The sequence below is a fragment of the Aphidius gifuensis genome, linkage group LG2, assembly GCF_014905175.1.
Source record: "Aphidius gifuensis isolate YNYX2018 linkage group LG2, ASM1490517v1, whole genome shotgun sequence".
In the NCBI taxonomy this organism is placed as follows: Eukaryota; Metazoa; Arthropoda; class Insecta; order Hymenoptera; family Braconidae; genus Aphidius; species Aphidius gifuensis.
This window is the reverse complement of record NC_057789.1, coordinates 1,761,852-1,780,553: the sequence shown is the minus strand read 5'-3', so window position 1 is coordinate 1,780,553 and position 18,702 is coordinate 1,761,852. Positions and strand designations below refer to the sequence as shown.

Sequence of the window (18,702 nt, the reverse complement as noted above, 5' to 3'; positions counted from 1 at the left end):
GAGCAGAGATAAAACACAGGGAGAAAAAGGTCACGTGTTCAGTTCATGACCGCAAGTTTGTGGTACAAAAACAGCCACCAAGGATATTGATGTTAAATTTTCATATATATACACACAATATTCAACATCACAGATAATTCAACTTTGCAAACAAAAAAACCTCCAAAAATTAATTAAAAAATTACTTAGCAAATTGAAGAAAAAAAAATTATTTAAATAGATAAATTTTCAAGTTAAAATAAAAGCTTTTTTTTAAAAAAAAAAATACATTTCAAATAGATAAGTAAATGGAAAAATCATGTATTGAATTTAAAAGTATATTTTCATTTATTTAAGATAAAAAAAAAAATTAATGAAATGTATAGAAAAGTGGGCTTTTCATTGAATTTGTAAAAAGTAAATTTATCAAATATATTTTTTAGAAAAGATAGTTTAAGAAATAAATATATTGATTGGTTGTTGGATGAAGTAGATAATAAATTGAGCAAAATATATCAATGTAGATTTAACGGTAAATCTGTTGATGAAAGGTGGAATCACTATGAGAAATCATGATTGGATTACATACGAATTGGCTGATGGATAACAGATATGTTGTATAGATTTGTGGTGGTTACTAATAGAAATGATGTGTACATCCACACAAATACTAATTTATCAGTATAAACCACTCAACAATTCAACTGTCGAGAGTTAATGCTCAATATGTACTACGAAACAATATATATAAATACATAAATATACCTTCAACTGAATTGCAAATTGTGATCAGTAGAGATTAGCCAGGTGAATCATCAAATAATTTATTTAAATTATAAGAAAAATTACAGTAGAAAAAAATGATTTGAAGGAATTAATTCGCAAGATTTTCATTGGTTATTTAAAAAAATATTTTACTATTTATTTGAGAGTGTGAAAAATCATTTTTATTTTGTTTTTTTTGAAAGTAAATTTGTAATTTTATTTATTATGAAAATTGGTAGATAATATTATGCTGGGAATATCAGGGTTGTTTAAAATGTATTGGGAAAATAAAAACAATTTTTACAAGTCATTAGATCGAGGGAATTGTCATGAGTGGAATAACTAAGTGGTTTAATTCGAAATCGAGCGAAATTATGGAATTGTTTGAGAAAAAGACTTTGGTTATTTATTGAAATTATTTGGAGTGTTTTAATTTAATTTAAATCATTGAGGTCATGATATTTAAACAGCTTTTTTTTATTAAAAAAAAAAATTAAAAAGATATTTAAACCAACTTTGAAGGGACAAAAATAATTTCGAAAAATGATTAAAAATAATTTCGAATTTTGCAGATTATTTTTCGATTTGGAAATAATAATATTTAATTGGATTTTTAAGTGATTTTAAATTTATAGAATCATTGGAATCGATTTCAATTTTGAATAATCAAATTATTTTATAAAAATATATCATTTGAAAATAATGATTTCGAGGATTTTAGATTGTACATAAATTTATGTGCTTTTTTTTTTTAATGGAAACAGTCAGTGCGATGATTTCAAGAGAAGAAATTAATAAATTTAAATATAATTTTTGATGATTTCAATAGAGACCAACTACCCTTCGTCAAAAATTTTCAAATATATGTACACATGAATTAATTAATAACAAATACATATGAAAAATCAAAGTTTTCATTTGTTTTACAAAGCTTTCGCTTTTGAAAATTTTTAATTATAACTTTATTTTATATTATAACGTTAATTAATGTTGAAATGGTTTCTGCACCCATAGACTTTCATGTTGACGCTTATGGACCAACACACTGACCATTTATAACACACACACACACACCCAGATTTCCTGTTACATATTAATATATTTTTCATCTCGCCTGCAGACCAGTAAACCCAACAATCCAGGCATTACAAAAAAAAAAAAAAAGCAAAAGTGTTGGAAAATAAAAAATAAAAAAAATTGATAAAATTTTTTTATAAAAGAAGATAAACAAATCCTTCAACTTTTTAATTTACTGGAGTATGACTATTTTGGAGAAAAAAAATTCAGCAATATGTTTTACTTTTTGAGCTTTGTACTTGCAGTAATACAATTATTCTATCATTCATTCATCAACCTCTACAATTTTCTATTATTATTTTTGTTACTCATTTTAATTTTAACTTTATTAAAAGTTTTATTAACTTTATGTGTCGAGTATTTTTTTTATTGAAAAAAAATATTGTAATTAGAGCTAATTAAATATTTCAAGTGAATGAATAATTTTTTTTCTGGTTTAAATATTTATGTAAAATTAAAAAAATGAATTTAGAAATTAGTTGGAATAATTTTAGGGTAGAAAATTGATTCAGAAAATAGCATCTGGATTTTGGATTTATGAAATACATAATTCACAAGATTAGAAGCTTTTGGAATAATAGATTTGACCGAAAATTGTATTGTATTTTTGATAAATCTGTTGTTTTCAAATTTAACAACAACAACAATTAAATTTTAATTTCGATGTTAAATTGCTTTGATAATTGGATTAAATTTTAAAAAATTAATTTAAAATAATTATTATAATGTACTTTTCAAATATTATTACTAATCTGTTATTTTTAATTGAAAAAAAGAATAATTAAATTTCACAGTTAATTTGTAAATCAATTTTTCAACAACTAAATTTAAATTTATAAAAAATGAGTTAATTTAAATTGAAAATATCAAAATGAACACAATGTTTTAAATGAAAATAAAGAAAATTAAATTTTCCAATTAATTTATTTGATAATTAAAATGAATTTATTCAAAAAAAAATAATAAATTTTAATTGAAAAATATTTGATTGTTATTAATTGATTTTAAATAGAAATGAAAATAATTTTATCAATCCAGTTGCAAATATTTATTAATAATTTATAAAAAAAAAAAAAGCTTCAATTAATTAATTTAATTTGTCAATAAAACTAACTTAAATTGCTTGAAAAAAATTTTAATTATAAATTTAAATTATCCAAATAATTGCTAACAATCATTTGATAATTAAATTTTCTAGTAAAAAAGTTTTCAACAGATAGATGATGATTAGAGTTATTAATACTTGAGAATTGCTATTTTCAAATTCAATAGCAGAGATAATCTACACAACATATATATAACTGTATCAATTTGCTAAAATTTCAACTACGTGGTAAGATACTTTGTTTGTTCAGCTTCTGCTTCAAGCTCAACCACAAAATCCACATCTATATAATCACTAGAAATAATATCGATTCAAGTAAACATATTATTTTTCAACGCTATTTTCTATTCTATAATAAATAAAAAACAAAAATGTTTCCGAGTTTGTTAAATTATTAATTTATCTTTTCTATTTTCAAAGAGGATTTTTATAAACTTAATGGAAAAATAGTGTCTTTAACATTTTCCCATCATCATTAATAAAAAAATAAATAAAAAATCCAACTTTGATCCTTTAAACTTTTACCCCAGCCCTTCTTATTGTTTCAAAAAAAAATAAAAAAATACCGTCATTGAAACTTGGTACTTTAGCTAAAAGAGTAAAAAATTTTTTACATAAAAACTTTAACGAAATTTTTTAGGCTCATTTATGTAAAATATCATCAATCAATGGAAAAAAAAAAAAGGAATTACTTTTCCCTATCTGTGTCTAAATTTCGCGAGGGAAAAAAAAATAAAACTAAACCAATTTCAACAGGATAAAAGTTAAAAAATTTGTCGCATTGAGTTGATGTATTGATTGAGAAAAAATAAAATTAAATGATGAAAAATAGTGTTAGCTTGAGCTAAAAAAACACCACTTTCAATCTTGAAATATATATTTTTTTTTTCATTTGATAACTTCTTAGTTTCGTTTCGCTTTGCTGCTTTTATTTGACTTCAATTTTCATTTTTATATTGCCGATTGGATGATGATAAAAAAAGAAATTAATTTCTACTCACATCTTGAGCTGATAGAATTCTCGTAGCTGGTTGAATGTTAATGCTTCCACAGCTTGAACGATGATGAAGTGAATTTGGTGTGTCATCACGTGAACAGACACCTCTGTACCAAGGTAGCTCACTTGATCCATCTTTTCTTTGTCTGTATTTTCTCCAAGCATGTCTTGAAAATCAGCAGATAAAATTAGTAAATTAATAAATTAACTACGTTGTCAATTAGCTATTGGCCTATTGATTAACTTGAATACAATACAACAAAAATAATTAATACAAAATAATAAAAATAGACACATGTATGAATCACATCAACGTCTGAATTTACTTGTTAAATCGTTGGGAAATAATTTAACAAGTGTGTAGATGATTTAGGGAGACCAGTAGCAATTCAATTTCGTCATAAATCAATATCAATATATGTGCACTCATATGATTATCCACCCTCAAACAAACTTTGACATTTATTTTTATCGAATTATAATTTTTTTCTTTTATTTACTTATGCTGCATTATTATTCTGATTTGTTTAAATAATAAAAAATAGAATAAACACAATTTAATTTAATTATTATACCTTATTCCAAAACCAACAGCAAGTGCAAATATTAATGGCAAAAGTGTAAAAATACATGCCAAAAATACAGTTTGCATGTCTGAAAATGCAGCAAGTATACCTGTCAACAAATTGAATTGAATTAATTAATTAATAAATATATATAATTGTTATTAATAATAATAAAATAATTTATACTTTGAAAATGTTTATGAAGATGATAATGTTGGCTTGTTAATTATTCATCAAACAACATAATGTTTAATATTAATAACAATAAAATAAAGTTTTTAAAAAAGATAAGCAGTAGCTACTTGCAAACAATATCAACTTGTTGGAAAACTTGAGACGCTTTTCTTGAATATACACACAAGAAAATGTAGGGAAAAGATTTTTGTCTTTTTTATTTTAGATCTAGATGATGGATAAGTTTTGATATTTTTGTTGGAGAACGTGATATTTTCCTGATGATGCTTATCAACAAAACACGTTGAATCGATTGAGGTCATATTGAACATCATTTGGAAGTCCTTGACAACCAACAATTCCACTCAAATAAAAAAAAAATACATGGAAAAATCATCTCAATGGATTTATCAGCATTACTTCAAGACTCTTGAGTTTTACAATAAAAAATTTTAACAAATATAATCATTTTTTAGCATCAATAAATTGGTAATATAATTTACATTCAATTTAAAATATATTTATTGTGCTTCAACAAAAAAATATGTTTCAGAATTATAAAAAAAAAAATCAATACTTTCTTATACAACTGTGAATTTTCACGTACAAAAACACTGGTGTTGAAAAATAAAAAACACCAAAAAAATTTGCATTAAACCAGAATGTTTACCAAGAGAATATACCAGTGTCAATTTATGGCCAATAAATTACAACGTGCTGCGTTGATAAATTTTGTCTAGACAGAAAAGCTGATTATATAAAAAAAAAAAATAAAAATATAACTTTGAAGCTTTATTGACAACTTGAAACAATTTGTAATTTTTCATTAATGTAAAAGCAAATTATCCAAGCTAAAATACAATTAACTAAATTAAAAATTCAAAAATGAAATTTTATAAAATAAAAAATAACAAATGGTCGGTGAAAGAAATACATAGACTAATTCATCACTACAAAAAACAAAAATGTCTTTGGAATAAAAGCACAAGTTGTTATGTAAATTCAAGGAAGAGATATAAAGCTTATAAAAAAATACATGAGGATCTTGAAAAGCCTGGTGTGACATTGATTCAGCTTATTATGATGATAAAAAAAATAAGAAAATCATATATATCACAGTTGAAAGAACTGATTCGTAATAATAAGGTAAATGAGAGACAAAAAAATGATGCTCCATCATGGTTTTATGAGTTACATAAATTTTTAAATATGTATTTAAATTATGATGAGCTTAATTGTCTTTATAATGATCATTATAAAACTTGCAACTCAACAAAGAAACGTTTATCAAATAAATATACAAGACAAAATGAATATGGAAATTCTATCAATTGTCTCTGCTCGAAGGCATACTTTGATGTTTCTACTCCAAAAAATACAGCATCAATTTACTCATCTTCATCAAAAATTAAATTAAAGTGTAGAAAAAAAAATAATCGAGTGAAAGGAACAAAGGTGTGTAAGTTGAATAACCATATCTATTTTTTATTTTTATTAATTTTCAATTTAGGCATAAATTACTTTTGAAGAAATAAATTTTTCATTTTTTCTTCAGGTGGGAAAAAAAATTTAACACAAGCTTGCGACCCTTGTCAAGATGATAAATTATTAATTAAAAAATCAAAACCAAGTGGGAAAATTAAATTTACAAATACTTCAAACAGTCAAACTAATGAAAGCTCCAAAAAAAAATTTAATTCTTCATCAAATACTAAAAAAACTAATTATATATTTTTTCGAAATATTTTTTTTATCATTGTTTATACTATTTTATTTTTTGGCACATTAATTGTACTCAATTCTTGGTCATGAAAATAATTTATTTTTAAATTTTGCTCACGTAGTTTTTTTTTCTGGTAAAAGTGGTTTAGAAAATTTAATCATAAAAATTTTTTAGATTGTATCAAGTGGAAGAAATGTTAATATGTTTTTTTTCTATTGAAAGAAAAATTCTGGTGGTTGAATCAATTTCGACTGACCATTTTAGAAATGAAAAAAAAAAAAAAAGGTGGATTTATTCTGAAAATGATAATGGTCTTGAAAATTCCATTTTGACTTTATGAATTTTTTTTTTTTTCATTTACAAAGGGTGAGTGTGGCAAAATTCCCCATTCGAAAAAATATTTTTTTATTTTTTCTATTGACGACAAAGCTATCAAAAAAATTCAAAATAAACGATAAAAAAAAATTGGAGCTTTTTTAAAAATGAAGTTAAAATAATATGTATTTTTTTTTATAAAAATTTATTTTGTTTATTTATTATTTATGGTTGTTAAAAGAAAAAAAAAAGTCAAAAATTATTATAAGTATTATTTATGTACTCCACTGTGATAAAAAAAAAAATAGTAAAAAAAATTGAGAATTAATGACAGTGTTATGATTGAAAAAAAAAAAATATTGTTTATGATCATGTTGATGATATTAAAGAGCGGAAATTTGATCCTGATTTGCATTATCGTAAAGTTGTCTTATCAAGCAAGACTTTAAATAAAATAAAATTGCCTGAAGGATTGAAAAGTTGATGATGAACGTAAACTTAAAAGTTTATACAGAAGAAATTAAAGTTAATGCACTTGTTAAAGTTTAAAAGAAAAAAGAAAAAAAAGGTACATATAGATTTCAAGCAAGTCAGGTAAATAAATTTAATACTGATAGACCACAAGAAGTTTGCAATTTGATCTTTCTCTATGTTTCAATTGACGAAGACACAGGAAAGACCCGCCAATCGATGACTCGAATGACAAAGTTTCTTGCTTTCTCAAAGACCGATGCAAGACATCAAGTTGAGCGGAACCAATAAGTGGCTTGAATCGTAGAAAAAAAAATACGTTCACAAGAAAAAAATAAAACCAAAGCTGAAAATGAAAAGAAAAAAAAAAACAAAGTTGATATATAAAAAGAAAAATCGAAAAAAAGGCTTTTTTTTTCGATTTCCTTTTCGTTCAATGTGTAAAAGCATCGCAAATGGAAAATCCAAGATCAGTATAGATTTCAAAGTTAAAAAAAAAAAAGAATATATATAAAAATGTTAAGAAAAGTTGAAAAACATTGTTGAAAGTATTCTTGCGTGATTAAATTGATTGCTTTGATAGTAGAAATAGCAAAAAAAAAAAAAAACAAAAATGATTGAGTATATAAAAATAGAAAATAAAAGAAACAAATAAAGTCAGGTCAATTGAAGATAAACTATTTGAACAGATGTTTGTCCTGTTATGTAACCAATGCCAATTGCACATTCAAATAATTCAACATCATTCAGACAAATGATTGACTTGATCTGTCAAATTTGATCAAGTCATTTACAATTGTTTATTTTATCTACTTCAAATAATCCCAAGTACTAAATGTACATAGTTTAATATTTTTTGGTCAGTTTATATTTGAGCCAGCATCATCATCATCATCAGCATCATCACAGACTAATCGAAATAAAAATTAACAAATTTTCTCACTACTGTTTGCTGCTTTGTTTGCTTATCCTTTAAATTCCCAAAAAGAAACAAAAAAAATTATATCTCGTACTTGAAAAACTTTTGTCATTTTATTCTACCAAGTTCAAAACGTGACAAGAATACTAAAACCTATCCAGTTTGAATTTTTTTTTTTTTTTATAAAAAAGAGTTTTTCAAAAATGTATTAAAAAAAAATATAAGTCTTTTTTTTTTTGTAAAGAAAAAAATAGTTTTTAGACTTTGGAATTACAGCTTGAATGTAAACTTGAAATTCATCTGATGCATATGATTTTTATTATTTTATAAATTTTATTATACTCACTGTATTCAAGCTCGTCTTGATCAACAAGATAACCAGTTGAATTGTAAATTTGTTGATCAGTTTTAGTTGATGTTGATGTTGTAACTCCGAAGCTATTTAAAATTGTAGATGGATTATCTAAAATTGTTGGAGTGTTGCCAATTTCTAGGATTGTTGGTGGTGATGGTGATGGTGATATTTCAAAATTGTACTGTATATTTTTGGTGACATTAGAACGTGATATATCAGATATTGTTGTTGCAGCAATACTACTACTTGTACTTGTTAAATTTGTCAGTATATGACGTAGCATTCTGCTGACAATTTCATCACTCTCTGCCATTGTGTCTTTTACTTTTGGTAATTTAATTTTTATCTTGGTTTTTTTTTTTTGTTTTTTTTTTATTTTTAATGCTGTATTATTCTGCTCTAGGATTGTTACATTCTATGAATATTTGTAATTTACTGAAACTGTTTAATTATAATTCGTGGCTTAATTTAGCTCTGACTTTTTTTTTCTGCGAATAATATTACAGTCAATTTACATGGTGAATGAGCTTTGCTCTAGATTGCTGAAACAAAAAAAAAATCATGACAATGAATTAAAAAGACGGTTTGATGTAATACTTGACGAGATAATTATAGATTTCCTGGTCAAATCGTCTAGAAATAAAATATCCTAGTAAATAATTTCCCAAGAAATAAAACAAAAACATCATGTAGCTTGTATTTGTATGAAAAACATATTTAAAATGAAAGCTAATAATTATAAAAATAATCTGAGCACAGTAAAAAATAAACAAAATGATATTATAAAAATGAAAAATGTCATCAAAATTATTATGATAAATAAATAAATATTTCATTTAATAGTTTATTTATTTTTTCTAAATTAACTTTTATCATATATCTTGGAAAAATTGTAAATTAATTTATTTAGATATTTTTCTCGGTTGAATGACAAGCAAGCTTGTGGTTCAGTGGGACAGGGTCCCGTTTTATGGTGCCTGTAGTCTTGCGTTCGAATCTTTGGTAGGGTGGTTTTCGAATATACTGTTAATAAAATTGAATAAACGTGTAGTAAATTGACTCAAAAATCCCTCACTGTTAAGGACACATCTGCAAAAAATGATGCGAAAACAATGTCTGCATATGATCCAAGGACCGAGCGTGTGGAACAAATATCTCCTTGCAAAGAACGAGCAATGATAACCTCATTCCTGGTTCTATGCTCGGAAACATTTGTCCCAGACGCCGAGATATCCTTTTGCAATTCCTCATTAAATAATTTTAATAACTTAATTTTTTATTATAATATTAATAACAGTTTTTTTTCAAGTATTTTCCCAAATCGTAGTCTAAAAAATAAAACAAACATAGTAATCATAATGGCACAATGTCTGTCATCAAATGTCACGGAAGTTATGATAAATAAATAACTATTCTATCCCATAATTTATTTATTTTTTTTGCAAATTCACTTTTACCATATATCTTGGATAAATTGTAAATTAATTTATTTAAAAATTAATTAATTAATCATCGTATTGTAATGACTAAATGTTGATATTTTTTTTCTTTTAATTTTTTTAATATTTACCTTTCAAATATTGTATTGAATATTTATTCATTGTATTTATATTTATTCAATTTATCGCTATATATTATTGACGAGATAATTATTATATAAATTTACGATAAATTCTGTGATTAATTTATTTTCTACTTGCTAGTGAATATTTTCTATTATATTTTTTTTATTGGAATATTTTTGTACACAGATTTCGGATAAGTTGTATAATTAATTGATGTTAATCAGACAGTTTAAATTATCAAACTCTTGATCGATTGTTATTTGTCTTAATCAATCAAATAGATCAATCATCAAATGTGTGAGTTTATTAGCAAGCTGGTTGTTGAACCAGTTTGCCAATTTCAAGGTACAATGCATGTAGTTGTTGAGGAATAATTAAACCCCCGTCACTCAACTATTGTACTTGATAAATGTCTACAATATCCACTCTACAGTGTTATCAAATGAACTGAAAAATCAAACAATATCAACAACAATATAACATTGTTGTATATCTCTATATTTTGATATTTCAGTTTATTCAATTATTCTGTGATAAAAAAAAATTCCTTTATCATAAATTAAACGGTTCGTTAAATTCATTTTGCTTCACTTGCTTTGTCCGATGGGTTAAGTTAAACTTAACTTTGTCAAACAAATTTCTCGACATTTTTCGCGTACGAACTTTGATGTTGAATGAATAAAAAAAAAGCTTCAATTGAGTCAAAGAAAAAAATAATAATAAACATTTTTAAGCCACGTTTGAAAAATATAAAACATTTGTAGACAGGTATATTTTGAATGAGTTTAATGGATGACATTATCGTTCAGGAAGATATAAACCAACGATGCAAAAAAAAAAAGTAAATAAAATAAATAAAAATCAGAAAGGTCGATGTGATGAGCGATCAGGAAAGATCCGTCTCTCCGGATATTGGAAAGTACAAAACTGTAATTACGTTACGGTTAATCTTATATTAAGTTTTTATCTTCTTTAGAAAATTTCAAACTAACAAACAATACTTAAGATAACAAATAAAAATAAATAAATAAAATTGAAACGTGTACAATTAAATGTTATATATAAAAATAAATTTTAAAAAGTTTTTTATACTTTTAATGATTTATTTTTCATCAGTATATAAACATCCACCTTTCACATTGCCAAACAAAAATTTTAAATATTTATTTAAAAAATTAAATCAACAAATATCAATTAAAATTTAATTAAATAAATATCCATTATTTATTTCCCCCTAATTTAACATTGACAACAAAAAAAATAAATAAAAACCAACGAAAAATTTTTAAACAAAGTAGAATGAATTTTTCATCCCTCAATTTTATTAACTCATGAAAAAAATATTTTTATATTTTTTTTTAATGTTTAGTAAGTGGTTATTGTTGAGCTATTATTATTTTTAAAATTGTGTCAAAAATTATAATAAAAAAAATCTAAAAATGTAATTATTTTTGAGCTTGTTATTAACAACGACAACACCGCCATAAAAAAAATACTTGACCACGATATTATTATATTATTTTAGCCAACAAGTAGAATTTAAAAAAAAAAGGAAAATCACGTTAAACAAATTGACATAATTATCCAATTACATAAGAGATTAATCTTGACAACCTGATGGATTTGTTCTACAAAATTTACGGCTATACATGAATCATTAGTCTGTGGTTGTCACTAAATTTGTTATACAATTTAAGAGTTTGTCTGGGATATAATAATATCCCAGTAAAAATTAATTTACTGTAAAATTGTAAAATTAAAATAACATTTTTACCTCGACAACAATACCACGTAGCTTTTTTTTTTTTTGTAATATTATTTTATAAAAAATAAGTAAGTAAGTGTAAATAAAAATAAAAAAAAAAAACTATATTGAAAATTCGAAACGAGAAAATAATCGTCTTGGATATAAGTTGAAAATATATACTATTTGTAAACACCCCACAAGTACAATCATTTACAATTTGACCCTCTCAAAGAGGGAGACCTCCATCAAGCAATCACTTGTTCTTTTTTTTTTTTCATTATATATTTTTTTTTATTTTTTATTCTTTTGTCGTTTCAACTCTCTTGTCGTTTTATATATATTTTCTGACTTTTTTACATTACATACACTCTTGATAAAAAGACCCTCCGTTGGGATGTTGAAACATTTTTTTATTCTATTCTCTTGATGTCATCGTGATGGTTTTTACAATAGCCTCATACTTTTAACAGAATAATTTTTATATTGTTTATATTTTTATTGATAAATTTTAAATAAATAAATAATTTCTAAAATATAATATATGTTGTTGAATTAAAAGCTCAAGAAATGACATTTTTGTAATTTTTTTTTTTCAAAAAGTAGAAGAAAAATTTTTTACGAATTAAATTTTTTACATTTTTTAACGATTTAAAATTGATCAAATTTATTTAACTAATAAACAATAAAATCATTGATAAAAATCGATAATAATACCAAGTAAAAAAAAATTTATTTTAATTTTTTTTAACTTTAAAAAAAAAAACAAAAATTTAGAATTCAAAGAAAAATTGGACATACGCTTTTATAACTTTTAATGTGACAATGTATTTTTTAATTCTAAATGACAATTCAATGTGAAATTAAATTAAAATTAAACCAAGAAATATATATTTAATAATCTAATTTAAATATTTTAAATTCTTAAAAGTTTTAAAAGTTTTTAAATTTGTGAAAATTTTTAAAGTACAATAATAGCCTTTTTTTTTTATTATAAAACTACATAATGAGTGGTATTTTTATTTTTTTACTATTCTACCAATGAAACGTTTTTATTTGAGTTTAAAATTTGACGAAGAATGATAATGATAATGGCAGCTTTGTTATTAATTATATTTTATTCATTTTTTTTATATTTTTATTTCATTTTTTTTATTTTAATTTTATACAAATGATTATTCGTTTTATTATTTTTTTCCTTCGAATAAAATTCTTTTTAAAGTGTACATTGAACAAGTAGAATTTAATATAAATGAACGAAAAAAAAAAAATATGAATTGTTAGCTCGTAGGAAAAATAAAATAATTAGCCTAGAAAAAAATTGTAAAAAATAAAAATTTCAATAATGGAATGAGTAGTTATTTATTTTGTATGATGGAATATCCAATGTACTTGTTAATTTTCATTATTATCCAATCTATATTCTCGTTATAATTACTGTCAATTTGTGAAATATAAAAACCATCATTTATTTTTTTATATAATTCATTCAATTTTCATTTTCAAAGTGTTTTTTTTTTTTTTTTTTTTTATCTCTTGATAATTAAAAATAAAAATCGATTGTAATTATTTAAAAAACATGTTTAATATTTCTGCTTATAATTGACAATGATGGAACAAACAAAAGAAAAATAAATAAAAACTATTGGATAACAGGAAAATAATTGAATTGAATTTTTAAATTTGAAAAAACAAAAAAAAAAAAAATGTTTGATATTTTAGCTTGAATCTCTTATGGAAAAATATATATATTTTTTAGCTTATATAATATTTATTTACCAGTAATTATTGTTTACATTTTGAACAAAAAAAAAAGCCAATTGTTTAGTTTTATTTATTGTTTCGTGTCTTGACTAGTATTTTCTGTTTTTTTGATTTTAAAATTCAAGAAAAAATACTGTAAGCTAATGTTATTTTTATTATTATTTTCTCTAAGTAATAATTTTTATGACGTACTTTTGAAGCACACTCAAGACCCTCTAAGTATTTAATGGCTTGGTAAACTTTTTTTCCAGCCAGTCATCAACCTATCAAACACATCAAAAAATCAAAAAAAAAAAAAAAGTCTTTTACTATTATTATTTTTTAAATTGTCAATTTGCCTATTTTTAAATATCTCAATATGAAAAAAATATAAAAATGTTAATAAGCTTTTATCAAACGATAAAAAAGAAAATTTATCATCTATCAAAAATAATAAACAAGATATACAATAGCCTTTTTATATAAAAAAAAAAATATAAAACTCATTCAGAAAATGATAAAAAAAATATAAAAAAAAATTGACTTCTTATTCATTTTATATCTATATAATATAATAATAAATCTTTTATTTTTTTATCTACGTTTTGTTGCAATGATTTGTATCAATATATAGAATAGATAGATAAAAAAATTGTCCGGAACAAATTGCTAAAAAATTTCAACAATGTCTTTTGTTTTTTTTTCAGGTTTTTTATCCATTTCAATGTTAGATGTGAAAAAATAGTTTACAAAAACAATAATAAATAAAAATTTATGTTCAAATTGATCGACTTTTATTGACATTTTAAATAGATTAATATTTTTTTTATATTATTTTATTTTACATTACATATTTCAAGTTGTTTTCACCGCTCTTCTCAAGATTTGAACGTTGCGCCTGACACCGCTTGACTTGTACTACTTGAACATGTTAATTTTTGTTCCCTAAATTTTTTTTTCGAGAATAAAATATTATAATTTATTTATTATAAAACTAAATACTGAGGTAATTAATTTTCCGTCAAAATATTTAATTAATTAATTCACGTTTGAGAAAAATAATAAAATTTTGAAATCAACTTTGTCATTGACTCGTACTACTGAGATATTCTCAAAAAATAAAAAAAAAACATCAGATAACTTGTATTTGTATGAAAAACATATTTAAAATAAAAGCTAACAATTATAAAAATAATCCAAGGACAGTGAAAAATAAACAAAATAATATTATAATAATGAAAAATGTCATGAAAATTATTATAATAAATAAATAAATATTCCATTTAATAATTTACTGGTTTTTTAAATATTTTCTTATATCTTGGAAAAATTGTAAATTAATTTATTAAGATATTTTTTTCATTAAAACGACAAGCAAGCTTGTGGTTCAGTGGGACAGGGGCCCCGTTTTACGGTGCCTGTAGTCCTAAGTTCAAATCCCGAATCAAAAATTATTAAATTGGACCTTATTATTCTATAGGAAACATTCTGACTCCAACTCTCATTTCGTTCCTTCAGCCTAATTAAAACTGGAAAACTGAAGGACCAAGTGTGTGGAACAAATATCTCCTTGCAAAGAACGAGTAAGGATAATCTCTTTCCTGGTTCTATGCTCGGAAATATTTGTCCCAGCCGCCAAAATATCCTTTTGCAATTTCTAATTCAATAATTTTCATAATTTATGTTAACATTTATTATAATTTATTTATTATAAAACTAAATACTAAGTTAATTAATTTTGTGTCAAAATATTTAATTAATAAATTTATGTTTAAGGAAAATAATAAAATTTTAAGGTCAACTTTGTCATTGACTTGTACTACTGAAATATTTAATTTCCCAAGAATTATGATGCACCTCATTTCCATTATTAATTTAACTTTGTTATTTATTTTTTTTCTATTTTTCTAAAAATAAATATCAACATTTCTGCTATTTTTTTTTATAAATCAAATATTAGTTTAAAGAAAAAAAAATGTTTAAATTCAATTGTTCTGTTAGTTAAAGTAGAAAAAAAAATTTGGTTTTTTCTTTTAATAATTCACGATGTTTATGTTGTAAAATAAACAAACAGTGGACAACGATACATATCAAAAAAAAAATATTTATAAAAGTATATTTATTTTTCCAAATAAAAAATAGAAAATAAAAAATATGAATTTTTTTTTTGTACCAGTGATACTGGAGGAAAAAAAAAATCTATATGAAATAATAAAAACAAAAATTTTTAAACATTTTAAAAATGTTTCCAAGTATCACTGGATTTAAATTTTATACACAGTATTTATAACGAATTTTTAAAATAATTTTCAAAATAACAATGAAAAATGTTGTATATAAAATTCAGACGTTAAACAGCATGATGGATTATTTTTTAGTATTTTTATCCGTCAACATAATATTTTATTTTTGATAAAGTTGAAATGAGAGTATATTGTTTAGTTTGAAAAGCGTGTGTCATGTACATATTGCTTCATGATCCGGGCTTGTATTTTGCTCTCGACAGTGAATCGATCTCAATGAACAAGCTATCGAATTACACTTTAACATCAAAGCGATATCTGTTATCAACACTATCATTATCATGCTACATCATTTGAACTATACAACAACTTTAAAATCAACTTTATCACAAACATTTTAAACCTGACTAAATACATATAAAATAACAAAATCATCTATTTTTTTTTCATCATTATTGTTCTAAATTAAAATACAAAAATAATTTTAACAAAATAACTGTGTATTAAAACAGCTTTAAATTAATTTTTCACAAATAAAAAAGTCTTTAAAAACCGAGGGGTTATCCATGGCCAGACTTACCCCCACGGAAATATTTTATGTGACACCATGACCTTCTGTATTTATTTATTTATTCAACAACAAACGTTTTGGTTGGAAATTCATATGGTGCATAATATTGAAGGGGTTTTGCTTTATATATTTACAAATTTTGAGAATTTTCCAGTAAAAAATATGCGTCTATTCCATTGGCTGTACTAGAACAGACTGCTACTGTATTAATTAATTTAACAATAAACGTAGTTAAAAATTCAAAATATGGATAATATTGAGGGGGTTTCGTTTCATATATCCAAAAATTTTTAAAATATTCAATGAATAACCTCTCGTTAAAAACAATAAAAAAAAATTATTTTTATTAATAAAATTTTATTTAATTTACTGGAATTTTTTAATTAAAGACTTAAATTTGAAAAATTATAATAATAATAATAAATTATTGGCATTATTATTTTTATTGAAAATTTATAAATTAAATTATTAAAAAGTTTAAAAAAATATTATTCATGTATTTTTCTAAATTAAAGTTGTACAAATTTATTTTTTTTATTTTTTAAAAAACATAAGATCTTTAAAATGATAATTAGAATAGAAATTTAAACAATTTATCGTAATTTCCAATTCAATGAGTAAATAAAAAAATAAAAAAATAATATATCTTAGAATTCAATAAACTTTTGTCTACGAGTATCATTATGGTATTGATCAAAAATATTTCAATGGAAATTTCAAAGTTTTGGAGCTTTGAAGGAAATAATTTGAATTCATATTGTAATATGAATTTCGAAATTTAATGGCGGTTATTACAGAAGGATATATTTGGCTTTATAGCCACAGATGAAGCTAACATACATAGAGGGATAATATGCATAAAGCCTATGGCAATATAATCGAATTGCTAATTCACAGTGAAACAGGACAATAATCTCATGTTTGTGGATAATATGACAATAACTGAGATCACTCGATGACGATATAAATAACACTGTATTTACTTGCGGTAACATTGTTACTTGAATTCCAAATTAATTATTGATCAGGCAGGTAAATAAAATTTCAATAAACAAATCTTTAAACAGCTCTAAATATTCATTTACAAAATTTCAAATTTAATTTAAACAAAAATTCATAAAACATACTGAAATTAAATTTAAAAAAAATTCAATTTTATTAAAAAAAGTTCAAAGAGAATAGTGAATATATAATTTTAAATAAATGAAATAAAAAATGTTTTTTCATAATTTGATTAAAAAGGTTTTTTAAAATCATAAATAAATTATAATTAAATTATTTTTTATAATTATAATAAATTAATGTAAAATAATTTTTTAAAATTTTTTTTTAATTGTAAAAAAATTGATAGGAAATTGTTTTTATTTTTAACATGTAATTTGAATGAATAAATATAAACAAAATTCACTGAAAATATAAATAAATAAATAAATAATTTTAAAATATAAATAATTTGATTAAAAAAATTAAATAATAATGATAATTTAAAAAATAAATATTCAAGTTGTAAATGATTTTTTTATTTATTTATTAAAATGTCTAAAAAATTGTTTTGAAATTATAAATATCCCCATTGATATAATAAAAAAAAAGATTTTTCAATTTTTCTTCTTTTGTGTTTTTTTATATTTTATTTAAAAGTTTAAATTTTTTTATTTTTGCTTCTTTATTCATTTTGATTTTAGCATTGAGATGGAAAAGTCCATGATACTCGACAACGTGAGTTGAAAGAATCCCCTGGGGTTTCAGGAGAATAGAAATAAAAAAAAAAATAATAAATAAACTGGGTCGAGTAGAATTATTGAGTTGAAAAAGAAAAGTAGTATAGAATTTACTGAAATTTTTTTATATTATTTTCATTGGAAATCTTGAATCGTCCACTCTACAAAAAATCATCACGAGCTTGTGAATTTTTTTTACATTTTTTAGAAGGTATGATTCAAAATAAAAGATAAAAAAAATAATTAAACAAAATAACTCAAATATTGTGTGGTTTATTTGATAAATATTCCTTCAATTTTTTTTGTAAAATTTCAATCAATCTGTGAGCCAACAAAAAAAAGAATAAACCAATGAAAAAAAAAAAATTGCCTCAAACAAAATATAATTATAGATAAAGAAAATAATTTATGTAAAAAATATAAAACTAATTTTTCTATATATAAAGTTTCAATCGTTGTAATATTAAAAAATTAAATTAAAAACAAAAAATTACAATCAATAAATGAAATTGGAAAAAATATATCAACGTGCCAATTCTCTCGTTCCAAGGGAAATAAAAATTTTAATGATTTATTTGAATATTCTAGATAAAAAAAAAAAAACAATATTTTTTCTGGAACAATTCCAGTTTTTATATACGTATATATATTAATTTTATTATAAAAAAA

General features: G+C 22.7%; 1 protein-coding gene across 1 annotated transcript in view; it reads right to left on the bottom strand.

The window, feature by feature from the left end:
• The window catches only part of LOC122848243 (TNF receptor-associated factor family protein DDB_G0272098-like), a 78,297-nt gene that overhangs the window by 55,983 nt on the left and 3,612 nt on the right, over positions 1-18,702 (bottom strand). Inside the window, exons 2-4 of the mRNA XM_044146180.1 lie at positions 8,438-8,988; positions 4,499-4,598; positions 3,928-4,090 (exon numbers count right to left, since the gene is read on the bottom strand). Coding sequence (XP_044002115.1) covers positions 3,928-4,090; positions 4,499-4,598; positions 8,438-8,759 — 585 coding nt within the window. The 5' untranslated portion in view covers positions 8,760-8,988. The remainder of the gene's footprint in view (positions 1-3,927; positions 4,091-4,498; positions 4,599-8,437; positions 8,989-18,702) is intronic.